This window comes from Cucurbita moschata, unplaced genomic scaffold (genome assembly GCF_002738365.1).
Source record: "Cucurbita moschata cultivar Rifu unplaced genomic scaffold, Cmos_1.0 Cmo_Scf00017, whole genome shotgun sequence".
Taxonomy (NCBI): domain Eukaryota; kingdom Viridiplantae; phylum Streptophyta; class Magnoliopsida; order Cucurbitales; family Cucurbitaceae; genus Cucurbita; species Cucurbita moschata.
Window position 1 is genome coordinate 411,534 of NW_019268533.1, and position 13,312 is coordinate 424,845.

The 13,312-nt window shown below is 34.4% G+C and overlaps 3 protein-coding genes across 5 annotated transcripts in view; all 3 read right to left on the reverse strand.

Annotated features, from left to right (window-relative positions):
• The window catches only part of LOC111455405 (probable LRR receptor-like serine/threonine-protein kinase At1g07650), a 10,604-nt gene extending 6,102 nt beyond the window's left edge, over nucleotides 1-4,502 (reverse strand). Inside the window, exons 1-12 of one of the 2 annotated variants that reach the window (XM_023097054.1) lie at nucleotides 4,287-4,502; nucleotides 3,973-4,147; nucleotides 2,157-2,228; nucleotides 1,982-2,050; nucleotides 1,815-1,886; nucleotides 1,629-1,700; nucleotides 1,466-1,537; nucleotides 999-1,070; nucleotides 839-910; nucleotides 684-755; nucleotides 530-601; nucleotides 115-186 (exon numbers count right to left, since the gene is read on the reverse strand). In XM_023097054.1, the coding sequence (XP_022952822.1) occupies nucleotides 115-186; nucleotides 530-601; nucleotides 684-755; nucleotides 839-910; nucleotides 999-1,070; nucleotides 1,466-1,537; nucleotides 1,629-1,700; nucleotides 1,815-1,886; nucleotides 1,982-2,050; nucleotides 2,157-2,228; nucleotides 3,973-4,147; nucleotides 4,287-4,410 (1,016 nt within the window). In that variant the 5' untranslated portion in view covers nucleotides 4,411-4,502. Of the gene's footprint in view, nucleotides 1-114; nucleotides 187-529; nucleotides 602-683; nucleotides 756-838; nucleotides 911-998; nucleotides 1,071-1,465; nucleotides 1,538-1,628; nucleotides 1,701-1,814; nucleotides 1,887-1,981; nucleotides 2,051-2,156; nucleotides 2,229-2,719; nucleotides 3,582-3,972; nucleotides 4,148-4,286 lie in introns of those variants that run through there. The other variant, XM_023097055.1, reaches the window with a different exon arrangement.
• Nucleotides 4,503-6,608: 2,106 nt separating this feature from the next.
• Nucleotides 6,609-8,421, reverse strand: LOC111455259 (protein trichome birefringence-like 43). The gene is made up of 5 exons (XM_023096857.1): nucleotides 8,142-8,421; nucleotides 7,684-7,855; nucleotides 7,405-7,580; nucleotides 7,131-7,289; nucleotides 6,609-6,963 (listed from the first exon to the last, which is right to left on the reverse strand). The coding sequence occupies exons 1-5, from the start codon at nucleotides 8,396-8,398 to the stop codon at nucleotides 6,651-6,653; spliced, it is 1,077 nt and encodes a 358-aa protein (XP_022952625.1). The 5' UTR covers nucleotides 8,399-8,421; the 3' UTR covers nucleotides 6,609-6,650.
• A 1,379-nt stretch (nucleotides 8,422-9,800) lies between these two features.
• On the reverse strand, nucleotides 9,801-12,848 carry LOC111455581. 2 transcript variants are annotated; one of them, XM_023097297.1, is made up of 6 exons: nucleotides 12,641-12,848; nucleotides 12,350-12,463; nucleotides 11,977-12,214; nucleotides 11,740-11,857; nucleotides 10,396-10,560; nucleotides 9,801-10,163 (listed from the first exon to the last, which is right to left on the reverse strand). In XM_023097297.1, the coding sequence occupies exons 1-6, from the start codon at nucleotides 12,737-12,739 to the stop codon at nucleotides 10,127-10,129; spliced, it is 771 nt and encodes a 256-aa protein (XP_022953065.1). In that variant the 5' UTR covers nucleotides 12,740-12,848; the 3' UTR covers nucleotides 9,801-10,126. The 2 variants fall into 2 exon arrangements, with proteins under 2 accessions (XP_022953065.1, XP_022953064.1); XM_023097296.1 differs by having other exon boundaries at nucleotides 11,977-12,226.
• Nucleotides 12,849-13,312: the final 464 nt, after the last annotated feature.

Here is a 13,312-nt window from a genome sequence, read left to right on the forward strand (position 1 = left end):
AAAAAAGGGTTTTTTTTTTTTTTTTTTTTCTCCATGTCAAGTTTCTGTGTTATTATTTGGGGGGGGAGTGGGGGGGGAGTGGGGGTGGGGTGCGGGAAGGATGAGTCAACTTACATGTAATCTATTTTTTCCAGTCGTTCCAACGATGCAGGAACTTCACCAATCAAGTCATTGTAGCTCAGGTCTCTGCATATAAACAAAGCAAGGATTCAATCAACTTCTTAGAAACAAGAACTAAACCAACAGAGAATTGGAACTAATACCGAGTGGTTGATGAAATGAAAATAGCAAATTAAAATATGCCCAAGCACTTATATTTCCAAGGCTGCAAGCATATTTACTATACATAGTTAATTCTGAAATCGGAATATTACCCAATAGTTTAACATGAAAGATTGAAATTAAAGTAATATTAAGATTTACTAAAATAACTGACATTTCTTGGCGAGTTCAATTTATTGCAAGAAGAAATGAGGTATTCTCATGAGTTTCTAATCATCATTAAAGCAAATCCATTCTTACTACTTACAAGTTTTTCAATCTTCTCATGTCCCCGATGTATTTAGGGATTTCTCCGACAATGAAGCACTTCCTCAGTATCCTGCATCCCAGCATCAAAGTCATGTCCCTGAACAATTAACTTAGAGAGTGGTAGAAGAATAAAAGCAAAGAATTCAACTAACAGCGTCCTCATGGATTCCATTTTGCTCAACGGTGGAAAAAGAGACCTTCCACCTTTTAAGTCAGATATTCTCCTGAAATTTTTGAAGAACTTAGAAATTAGAATTACTAGTGGAACTCAACATACTAAGCGGATTATAGTATCAAAATTGCATACAGATCAGTTAAACTTGTCATCGTGGAGATACTTGAGGGTATGGGCCCCTCGAGGGAGCAGCCTTGAATATGCCTGCAAGGTGGAAATAATTTACCTGATCGTCAATTATAAATATTATATATCAGATGTAGCAGTTAAAAGCCATAAGAATGGAGCTTACAGTTTTTCAATCTGTGTCCAATTACTAATGAACTCAGGTATCTTTCCAGAAAAGTTGTTGTCACTAATCCTCCTTGATAGTATAAGAAAACAAAGTTTAGCTGAAGAAATGGAATATAAAAATAAAGCTCGAACCAACTGGCATTACTTCACTGAAGAAATGGAATATAAAAATAAAGCTCGAACCAACTGGCATTACTTCACTAATCGATAGATCAGAACGCCAAAAAATGCTGAGAAGTTGAGTGGAAACATTTAAATATGGTATTGCATTAAAGAAGATTAAGATCTTATGTGAAGGATGATCAAGCTGATACCAGAAACATGTTGAAGCATATGACTGTATAGTACATATTCAATTAATCTTGTAATGGATAACTCGAGATGCTAAAAAAGAACATTGATCTCTGTCATTCAGAGGAAAAATCTATTTTTCAAGAAGAAAAACAATAGAAATTGGTCACGTACATATCAGTTAAGTTCGACAACTTCGCTAGTGCTTTTGGCAATTCTCCGGTGAAGCCATTTGATGCCAGAACACTGAAGAAAGAGCATCACGAATTTAAGAGGGAGTTAAAAATTTGATGATGGTGCCACTTACGCGGTCAATATGTACGTCCAGTAGACTTACAGCTTTTCCAAATTGACTAGTTTTCCGATCCCTGGTGGAATTTGGCCGGAAAATAGATTTCCTTCAATGCTCCTGTCACATTTTAGGACAGGCAAACACAATTAGATAAAGCACCATAAATGTTTTGCCAAATACTAATCTCGTGTACGCTTACAAACAAATCTAAAAACTAAAGGTACGACATACAGATTTCTGAGAGTGGTGATATTCGTAAGAACTTTCGGGAATGGGCCGGACAATTTGTTTCCCATGAAAGAACTGCATGTTCAGTTAAAGAAGGCATAAAATGAAACTGCAGTTTAAGTTCAGAGAATCTTCAAGAACTGACAGAAAGAAGTAACGAAGATGCTTACAGGTCTTCCAACCGCATGGTAGCCCATTGTGACGGAATAGAACCCGTGAGACAGTTTCGACTGAGGTCTCTGATAACAGTGAACCAAGCGTGGAATTAGGAGGCTTTCAACCCTAGTTTAAGAAATCCTTAGGTCCTTTAACGTATCAGAATACTGCTCACACACTTTTACTTACAGCTGTTTGAGGAAGCGAAGCTTGGAAAATTCTGGTGGCACAACGCCAGATAGATTCTGTGACTTCAGAGCTCTGGAGAAATGACAAAACCAAATTAGATTGTAAATCTGCAAATACACCGGAAAAAGAAATTCAAGAAACTGACAGAGGAGTCTACAGAGAGCACTAACATAACGACATTGCGATCAGATCATGATGCATATTTAATATCAAATAGAAGAGAGAAGGGAAGGGAAAAAGAGAAAAAATCATCGGTGCCAGGAGAAAATGCAGACATTAACATTTAGCAAGGAAATCTCAGCATCAACAAACTTCGAAGGTAGTAGAATATATTCCAGTGGAAAGACTACGATTATCCACAAAGCTGAAACGGGAAAATAACAGTATAAACATCGAAATTAAACTGCACAATACAACAAGATGAAGAGTGACTACAGTATAACCAAACAATGATACAGAAGTCCAAGAATCACAAACTTATTTGTTAAGGATCCAGTCCAAAACTCGATCATCGTAAACAGCGAAATTGGTTTTAACAAACAGAAAGCAGTATCTCAATGAACCTCCGACAGAGGCAACCGAGATGCACCACCATTACAACGCTCCATTGTGGAGTGTGGATAGATCTCCTAAACACTTCGACCTATGTACGTCCATTAAAACTCCATTGATTCACATTCGAATATTAGTTTCTTCTCGATCTCGCGAGCTAATGCGCAAGGGTTGCGGCGGTGGCTTAGAACTCCGTCCACACTTCCCAATCATTAAGCCAAACGGTTCAAATGGCTGATCACTTCTTTCCTATCGCAGTCTTACAGCAACGAACTTTTCCCGGGAAATTTAGTCCCGTCGTTTTCAGCCGCGAAAACTCATAATAAAATTTTTAAAAAAAAAAAAAAAAAAAACTCATGGGCCCAATATTGATGGTTGCTATAGATTACTACTCTCAAACACGGGCCATTGTCTTAAATAAGCCCAAAATCAACATGGGCCAGGCCGAGCCTAAATCTTTGGTTTGTAAAGTGGGCCCAACAGTTCTTGGGCCCGTTCACAACAATATATGTATTATTATATTAAAAATAAAGATAATTATATTATGTCACGTGTTTTAACAGAGAACTTGGTAGTTGTACTTCGTAATGTAGCATTATAACTAGAATAATAAAAATCACCGACTCACGTGCTCTAACTTCTTTTTTTTTTTTTTAATTTTTCACAACAAAACAGTAGTCGGCAGAAGGTCAAACTCATTATTGAGCACCAATTTAAATATACCTACCATTATTAATAAAGTAAAAAATAGAACATTATAATAACATCTAATATTATATAAATAAGTATACTTAGTTTGATAATCTTATTAATTTTAGTTCACAGTGTTACCCAATTATTTATTATAACATCTAAGCCACCATGAGCAAATATTTTCGTTTTTATCCGTTATATATCGTCATCAGCCTCACAGTTTTAAAACACGTCTATTAAGAAAGTGTTTCCACAACCATATAAGAAATGTTTCGTTTCCCTCGTAATGTGTAAACATTTCCATAATAGACACGTTTTAAAATCATGAGACTAATGGCTAGCAGTTTGGACGTTACCTTTATTATCTATTTATCAAATGATTTAAAAATTCAATAAAAATAACTTTTAATTTTTTTTTTTTCAAAAATTTAAAAGTAAGTATTTATAATTTATAATTTAAATACTTTTTTTAGTATTTTAATAAAAATATATTAATGAGGGAGAAAAGGAGAGAGAGAGAGAGAGGAGAGAGAGAGGGCGCGCGAGGAAGAAGAAGAGGATGGGAACGTACATGGCGACGATACGGCAAGAGGAGTTGTGATTGAAAGAGCAATCACATGTGACGGAGCTTTCGAAGCCTTTTCTTCCATTAACTACGCGCCAATTTCCTTCTCCACTGCAAGGATCTAGGCTAAAATTCCAGTCGTTTTTCCCCATCTTCTTCTCGATCTGTTTCAACGCTTTCACTGCAACAGTTCATCAATTCACCAGAAATTTCAGTCCGATTCGCCACAAAATCAATCAAATCCGAACGAATTTCAGAGAAGCAAATGATCGACTCGAGGTTTGAGGAAAACAAAACAAAAATCGGAAAGGTTCCTATACCTTCTTCTCGATGAAGCTTGGGCGTGGCTGCCAATCCGAAGGTAGAAAACTGCAGCAGAAGAACTGAACAGAGCATAAGAAGTATGCCTCTTATGTGATTTTGAGATACAGATTTAGCCGCCATGGACGCACACTTCGAAACTCTCTTCAAACCTCTAAGTTCCAGTCTCAGAGCTTGCAGAGAGACTATAAAATGGACTAGCAGAGAAAGAGGGATAAGATATATATATATATATATATTAAAAAAAGCAGAGCACTGCTAGCAGTAGGACATTTGAAGTGGATGCCAAATTATAGTAAAATACTCTCCCTAATTAATAATGACAAAATATTGGAAACCCTCCCTCCATCTAATTACTACCAATAATTAAATAATAATAATAATTTAGACTATATTTAATATTATAAGTATTTAATTATTTTAAAAATAAATTATTATATATTATTTTAGATAAATGGTCTATTCTCTGTAATATTTTCATAAAAATGAAATCTAGAATTTCAATAATTACGTGGAATGCCACGTAGGATCTCCACTTTCCTACTGTACAGCCTTGTTGGGAAGTGTACAGAAGAGTATCGAGAGGATATCAGCTTTAGCATTGACCGGAGAAAATCGACCAGCTGTCGTTTTGTACTTACAATTAACGTAAAACGCAGATGCCTAACGATTGTTGTGAAGCGATTATTGTAAATGGGATTATTGCATCTTCCATCTATAGATGCCTGACGTGGACCAATTATTGCATTTTCCATCTATAAATTGGATTTTTGTATTTATTTTAAATTAAAGTAATTATTAATGATTGATTTTCTTAAATGCACCAAGAATTTATCTTCTGTCGTGTAATTATTTAAAAGTGGAGTAAAACGACATGTCGTCTCCTAGGGAGTGGGCGCAGATGGGGTATGATTATGAAAGCGGCTGCCTCGTCATCATTCATCACAGTACGCAAAACCGCGTTTTAGAAATAAAGACATTTTATTCCATGCAAGAATGAATAATATAATATAATATAATGAATCTTTAACGTTATCGAAATGTGAACATAAATATTTTTCTTCGTCACAATTCTTTGTTTTTGTGCTAAATTTGACATATTTATGAAATACATTTCAAGTCTAGGGATAGTTGGGAAAATTTATGAAAATAATATTAATTATGATAATAAAGGTTAAATTCCCGATTTTTGTTCAAATATTCCGAAAATGGTTTTAAAGTAGTATATGTAAATTTTTTCCCTAATTTTAATATAAATAATTGGATGATGAAAGTCCCACATCGACTAATTTAGTGAATGATCATAAGTTTATAATCAAATAATACTTTCTCCATTAGTAAAAGATCTTTTGGGAAAGTTCAAAGCAAAGCCACAAGAGCTTATGTACCAATCCTTATCTTTTTATTCTTGGACGTAAATATCTGAAATTAGACTGACCATCATTCATCATTACTGACTACCAATGTAACAATCCAAGCCCACTGCTAGTGTAAATTGTCTGTTTTTGCCGTATCTTCGTGGTTTTAAAACGTGTCTACTATGGGAGGGTGTAACTAACTTTGATACCATTTGTAACAACTCAAGCTTACCATTAATAAATATTGTCCACTTTGACCCGTTATGTTTCATTATCAATCTCATGATTTTAAAATGTATTTGTTAGACAGATCAAAATATTACATAAAATAAATAAATATTTAGATATAATTCAAATAAAAATGATTATATAAAAAATATTAAAATAATAGACGAGCTACTCATATCCCTATACTTGAATTGACATAAGTTGCATCAATCCCAACTTTATAATTATGAGTCAAAAATCTCATAAATAAATATTAAAAAATGCACAGAAAGATGTGGACAGACAAAAATTTAAATATTTAAAAAAAAATCAAAATAATTAAATTTCATCCAATTATTTTATTTACCAAAACATTACTACATTTTGCATGCTATTGGAAGCTAGCTGGCATTTTTTGTCCACACACATAACTTGGAACAAAACTGTAGTCTATCTAACCCCTTTACTCGTCTTCTTCAAAATGTTGACTTTGACTCTTTCACCAATCTCAGCCGTCGATAGTCAAATCAAATCAACGACGCGCTTTATTTATTGTTCCCACCAATAATAAGGAACCCCCAATTAGTTGACTTTATTTATACCCAATTTAATTTATTTCTGATTTTTAATGTAATTTCTTTTTGGTACTTTTATTCTCTTTATTTATGAAAGTAGCTGAGTTGATCTTTGCCCCAAATCTATGAAATTTATGGTAATTTTTTTTTCAAATTTATTTAATGTAAATGACACAATTTCTTTTTTCTTTTTTTTTTTTTATTTTGAAGAAGAAAAATGATATTAAAAATGGTGCTTGTTATTTGGAAGGAGAGCTGCGTATAAGAATTCGTTCCAAGTATCAGGAACTCCGGCGAGACACCAGTGGCTACAGTCCATGCCTCTGTGGCCGCCGCTGCCGTACACGGAGGGATGCCCGTCTACTCTCAACTGTGACAGTGTGGTGATATTCAGCAAATAAACTGGCTTCGACATCCCTTGCAGCACTCTCTCCACCGCCTGCTCCGCCGGATGTGGCCCCCCTGAATACTTGAGCCCGTCCAACATCCTCGTTTTTCCGCCGCAGCTCCCTCCGGCCTCCCCCCATAATTTCCCACTGTTTCAAATCACGCAATCATTCAATTGTTGAAAAATCAAAAAATATTTATGGTTTTTTTTTTTTTTTTTTAAATAATAAAAAAAAAGATGATTTTGTTAAATAATAATGACATATATTGTACTCTAAATTAGTCAATGTGGGACTTTTTAATATGAATAACCTACTCAGAATGGTCCGGGGAAACGCCTTGGAAGAAGACCTTAGTTCGGGAAGGATCCACAATTTTGTCGACCCATTTAGCCCAAGTTCTTAGCCCTTTCTCAAATGCCACCAATCGGTTCATATCCTTGTACGTGCTTTTCCCATCTTCAATCAAATCCCATCTACGCCAAAATATATATATATACATATTATTACTTTTTTTAATGTAATAAAACAAACTAAATAATTATCAAACCAGATCAAAAAAGAAATACGAATATAACATGTTTTCCTTACGGTTGTTTTCTTCCCGCGTGCAGCCACCAATGCCATGAATTGAATATCAAGACATCGATTCCTTCCCACATTTTTTGACTGTCTATTGAGTTGAGCTTGAGGACTCGACCCATTTTCGTGTCTATAATATCGACGATAAATGCTTTTCTTACAAACATAACTTTCAAGCCGTATTCCTACACATTGAATAAACCATCTTTTAATACTGATCATAACATTTTACTAAATTATAAGTTTAGCCTCTAAACATTGAAATTCGTGGTCGAAATACTGACTAACCGTAAATGTAAAATTGGACAATCCTTCGATTGTTGTAAGGGTATAATTAGCTGATGGAGCAAACTTATGAAGCATACAAGTAAGCGATTGCCACTGATTCAAACTCAACGAGTCTCCCACAAACATGATGCTTTTTCCTCTCAATTGCCTCAAGAACTCTTCACCATTAAATCTGCATCAACAAAATTTTATATATTTTAATTAAATATATATTTAAATATCTGACAATTTAATTGAAATAATTGGGAATAGTGCTTTTCATTAATTTCATATGCCTATTCTTGGAACACACTTATAACGTACAAATCAAAAAATAAATAATAATAAACCAATAATTTATTATTATTATTTGAATATTTTGAAGAAAAAAACAGAGTGATTCAATACAAATATATTTATATGGAAATGAAAAAGCCAATACAAAACTTAAAAAAAAAAAAGAAAAAGGAAAATCGGACCTGGGCAAGGGGCAGCCGGAGGGCTGCCAACGGTAACTGAGGTAGAGCTTATCGGAGCGGCCGTTTCCATGGCAATCAAATTCCTTCTGAACGAAAGGACAAGTCGACGCGTCGTAAAGTGGGTACGACGGATCGGCCACCCATTTCCCTTGGAAAAAGTCGCACCCACCAAGCGGCGGCTTACCCCGAGCTTGTTGAAGAAGAAGAGGAGGCAGTAGGAGAAACAGAGCAACACAGAGAGTTGCAGAGCTACCCATTTTGAAGAGTCTATGGAAGAAGAAGATTGTTGGATTATATAAATGAATAAATTGTAGAGATTCGTTTTCAGTCATTAATGTACCAAAGAGTGGGACGAAAAGGGAGAGCTTTATTAATAATTGTTGGATTATATGGTAAGTTCATTTTTTTAATTAATTTTTTTCGTAATTATTGATTATGATATGTAATTCCTAGAGATTTTTTTTTTTTAATCACTAAATTTCTAATATATCTTTTAATTAAAAAACACTTCAACTACTGGAGTGAAAGAGTTGTATAAAGAATCCAATAATTATGAGATGAATGATCGAGTTTTCACTATTATGTAATGTTCTCAACTTGATGGAAGTAGATCGAGAAGTTATGGTTAAAGATGGTACTCGTCTCGAATGGAGGAGAGGATTTCTTGTTTAGATGAGAATAAATGGAGACATTTTATATATGTTTGCTTATGAAATATATTGATTTATTAAGGCTTTTTTTATCAATTTTTATTAAAGATTATATTGAAAAATAAAAACTTTAAAATAACTCTTTTTTAAAACAATAATAAACTTTAAAAAAAAATTATTCAGAAAATAAATAGAAAATTTAGTAGGATAAGATATAAAATAGGTGGCAGAGAAATAAAAGTAACTTGGCATGGATGAAAACAAAAAAAAAAACATCCTTAAGTGGAAAATAGCTAATATTGATATGTTTATTTTATTTTACTTATTTGTAAAATTTACCATTAATTAATTATCTTTCATTTGTTTTTAGTACCAATCAATTGATTACCTAACATTATAAACAAAAATAACTAATAATAAAGTTTTGATTATATCACACTCATCATGAACACTAAAGGCTCTTTATTTGTTAGAATGAAAAGTTTGATAACTGTTGCTCTCTTGAGTCGTTGGGACTAATTCCAACCCGCATTAAAAAATAAAATAATTGATGTTCTAAACATGGAGTAAATAATAAAATAATAAAATCAAAGAATTAATTATAGATATTATATTACAAAAATCAGGTGGAGTAAATAATTAATATTTATAAATCTTATATAACATGTATAAAATAATTATAACAATAGATTATTTATTAAATTATAATAACTTTTATTTCATTTTTATCCATTACAAATCTAAATTGAATCAATTAATTATACTTCAAAATTATGATATGTTAATAAAAATCCTAATCATCCAAGCCAAAAAAAAAAAAAAAAAAATTCAAAACCTCCAACCAAACATATAAGCATGAAATACCTAATCACCAAGAAGAAATTCTACCAACAAACATCCACACAATGAGAGCACAAAGCAAGCACAAAAGCTCGACCAGGAGTAACAATTTCAATGATGAACGAAATAAAGGATATTTCTCGACGTAATTTCCTACCGTAACTTATAATTTGGTTCCTAAAAGAGGATAGAAGAAAATCTGAACTTAGTTAATATATAACATAGCTCAACTTAAACCACAAGTTGAATACCAAGTCCATCATAGCAACAGCCAAACATTGCAGAACCAGACATACACATACATCTACATATATATATTTCGACAGCAATCCACATTCATTCGTATGAATATTGTAGACGTACTTATATAAACTGTCTTTGGATATTTCGCCTATGGAATGTAGGAATATAAAGATACTGGATGGTTTCGACTGGGAGCTATTCGAGCGTACCATATATCTTATGCATTCGTATGACTTTTGAGGAAAACAACTCTCAGAGTTTCGGTAGAGTGATCCGTAGTAATCCATCCCTGCATCCACAAAAAAAAGAAGACAAAAACACCGAGCCATTAACAAACGAGCGAGCTACAAAAAACGGGGTTCGAAAAGGAGCAGTTTGGCTATTTGACATACAAAACCATGAGCAAAGGGTAAGAAAAAATAGAAAGAACATGCATTGTGAGGGCTTGTGCAGAATTAGCCTCATGAAGTTGAAAGATATTCAGATGCAATGGAACGGAGGACTGCCATCTTGCTACTTACCAGAACTCAGCTAATACTCCGTCCTTATTAATGTTGATTGGAAGTGGCCACACAACCTGGTAAGGCCCTTGTGATATCTCTCTCTTGTGATATGAAGAGATCGAGTCGCTTGAATATCCAACCACTTCACAGTATTGATTTGAGCGCTTGCCGATTATGGTCAACCTGCCAGACAACAGCTTTCCACTGTCAGATCAATACCATTATATTCACATATTCAAGCTTATTTAAGTTTTTGGATTTGGTATAAATTTAATGTGATATCATACAGAAAACCATGCGTTGAACACATCTCTTGTTCGTTAGGATGACAAATTCCCTACCCACTTAACTTCATCAAGAATAGGGATCCTTCTAAAAGTAAAGGTTGAAGATGATAAGGCCATTCTGACCCAAATCCACCCCATTTCCATTCATATATTAGTATCTCATAGTTCTGACATTGGTCTCTTATTAATATTCGAGTATACATGTAACAATTCAAGTCCACCGCTAGTAAATATTATCAGGCATTCCCTTCAAGGGCTTCCCCTCAAGGTTTTAAAACGCATCTATTAGGGAGAGGTTTCAACACCCTTATAAAGAATGTGTCGTTCCCCTCTCCAATTGATGTGAGATCTCACAATCAACCCCCATTGGGGGCCCAACGTCCTCGTTGGCATAACGGCCAGTGTCTAGCTCTGATACCATTGCAAGAGTCCAAGCGCACCGCTAACATATATTGTCCTCTTTGGGGCATTCCCTTCAAGGGCTTTCTCTCAGGGTTTTAAAACACATCTACTAGAGAGAGGTTTCCACGCTCTTAGAAGGAATGTTTCGTTCCACTCTTCAACCGATATGGGATCTCACATTACATGTGAGGAGGAACATCGAGAATGAGAATATTTGCTAAAACCACCACACCTAAATGGTGGTGAAAGTTCTCTATTTATAACATTTAGAAAATCAAATAAATTACAAAACATATGGAAAGAACAATAAATGGATACAAGATATTTGCCCATATTAAAAAGGGCAAATATGATACTTATGTTAAGCCGTGACAAATATCTAGATATTTGCCTATAATAAAAGATAAAATATGATATATATGGTAAACTACAATTCATATCCTTCTAAAGACGGTACTTATCATAGTTTAATAGCTTAAAAGCTTTTGGGTCTAACCAGCAACCTCTACCAACTTAACAATTCAACTTGGTAATCAATAGGAGGTCCTGAATAATTATTAAGCTCAAATTTCCCCACCATCATCTTTGTCTTCAATATTTAAATCCACGTTTACTGTGAAGAGAAATGTAGAAAATATATGAAATGAATATCATCATAAAAGCATTGTCTTACTTTTGGTCATCGACCTCGACTCTAATGTCATTGATCTTTACTCCTGGAATTTCTACGGTCAAAACATAACCTCGGCCTGATTCTGCCACATCCATCCTCGGAGACAAACCACCAACTCCTGTGTTAGAATATGACAAATGGAGGAAGTAAAATCTCTAAGTCAGCAACATGTAGCCAAGTAAGCTTTATCTAGTGACACTCATTCATCAATTTCTAATTGGAAAATCACCAACCAACCTTTTGATCCAGAGGATGGCTGTTTTGCCTCCGAAATGACATGGTTATTTTGTTCATTGATTCCCAAACATGCTCTCGCAAACAATGGAGGTTCAGATGCAATCAAATTGAAATTCTGAGTCATAAGCTGTTCTATTCCAATACTGGGAATTCCTCCATCCTTTGCAGGTCTTGAATACACTGGACCTTCGGAGACATCCAAGAACGGCTGAGAATTAGATCGTTGATTACCCTGAACCTGAAATATCATCTTTAAGAAAGTCAGATGAAGAGAACAAAATCAGGTCTCCAGAAAGAGGAATCAAAATGTTCTAAAAGAAACGTGAAGTGTTAAATCACTACTACAGTGAGTTTAGTTTCTTCAATCAATCACCTCTGTAGCCGAAGCCTGCCTCATATAAGCACCACAAGCCTCAGATCCTTGTCTTGCAAAGTACGTCTTATTATCGAATCTTCGAATCACAGAACTGCCGTAGCTACAGCAATTCTAACCACCCCCAAAGAATCAAACACAAAACACATCTCATTTCAGACAAAAACAAGTATCCAAAAACATCAATCAAAGGCTCATCGGCAATTACAATAACAACACTACAGGATCTACAATCTAAATCCACAAAAAGACAAAGGTTCCGCGGGGAAAAAAAGATGAACAGAAGAGTACCGCAGGGAGAACGTGGCCTTGTCCGGTGGAAATATCACCAGCAGGAGCAAGATGAGCGGCAAGGACGTCGAGTCTGCGTTTTCCGGCGTGGTGCTCCATCAGAATAAGCTTGAGAAAACCCTGAGATCAAATGAAACTGTAGCAGTTTCTAGAGGACAGTGTAAGGGCTTTGTAGTGAACAAGTGATGGCGCGAGGAAATGGAGAAGGTGGGAGAGAGGAGATTTTTTTAAAATTTCCCATTCGGATGCGACGGGAGTGGGGCCCTTTGGGATAACCAAAAGTCTTGATTTAAAGACGAACTGTTGCCACGTCAGTGAGGAGGCAAAATATCAGCCGTAGATATTATCTAATCGCCGTATTTTGTCTCATCTTCGCCACTAGAGAACTGTAATTCTTAATAATTGTAAGGCCTTTTCCCTTAGCCTCTCTCTTCCTTTTTTCCCGCTTAATATTTTTATTTTTATTTATTTTCTAATAAATCTTAATAATTCAATTTAATAAAATAAGTTAAATGTTACATATGGCAGAGTAAAGGGTATCAAAGGAGATAAACATATTATAAAGCTATGTAAACTTTGTTTTATTTAATTTTTATTCTTTACTAATTTTATTATAAATAATGCCTTCAAATTAGTTATTTTTTAGTTTATTTAACATTCAATATTAATAAT

Excerpts from the sequence above, each read along its gene's own strand:
- LOC111455581 (XM_023097296.1), bottom strand. The coding sequence starts at position 12,739 with ATGGAGCACCACGCCGGAAAACGCAGACTCGACGTCCTTGCCGCTCAT. Across the intron at positions 12,464-12,640 it reads AAGGCCACGTTCTCCCTGCG|AATTGCTGTAGCTACGGCAG; the intron begins GTACTCTTCTGT and ends GGGGGTGGTTAG. Across the intron at positions 11,858-11,976 it reads GCCATCCTCTGGATCAAAAG|GAGTTGGTGGTTTGTCTCCG; the intron begins GTTGGTTGGTGA and ends ATTCTAACACAG.
- LOC111455259 (XM_023096857.1), bottom strand. The coding sequence starts at position 8,398 with ATGGGTAGCTCTGCAACTCTCTGTGTTGCTCTGTTTCTCCTACTGCCT. Across the intron at positions 7,856-8,141 it reads TCCGGCTGCCCCTTGCCCAG|ATTTAATGGTGAAGAGTTCT; the intron begins GTCCGATTTTCC and ends TTGTTGATGCAG. Across the intron at positions 7,581-7,683 it reads TGTCCAATTTTACATTTACG|GAATACGGCTTGAAAGTTAT; the intron begins GTTAGTCAGTAT and ends TTCAATGTGTAG.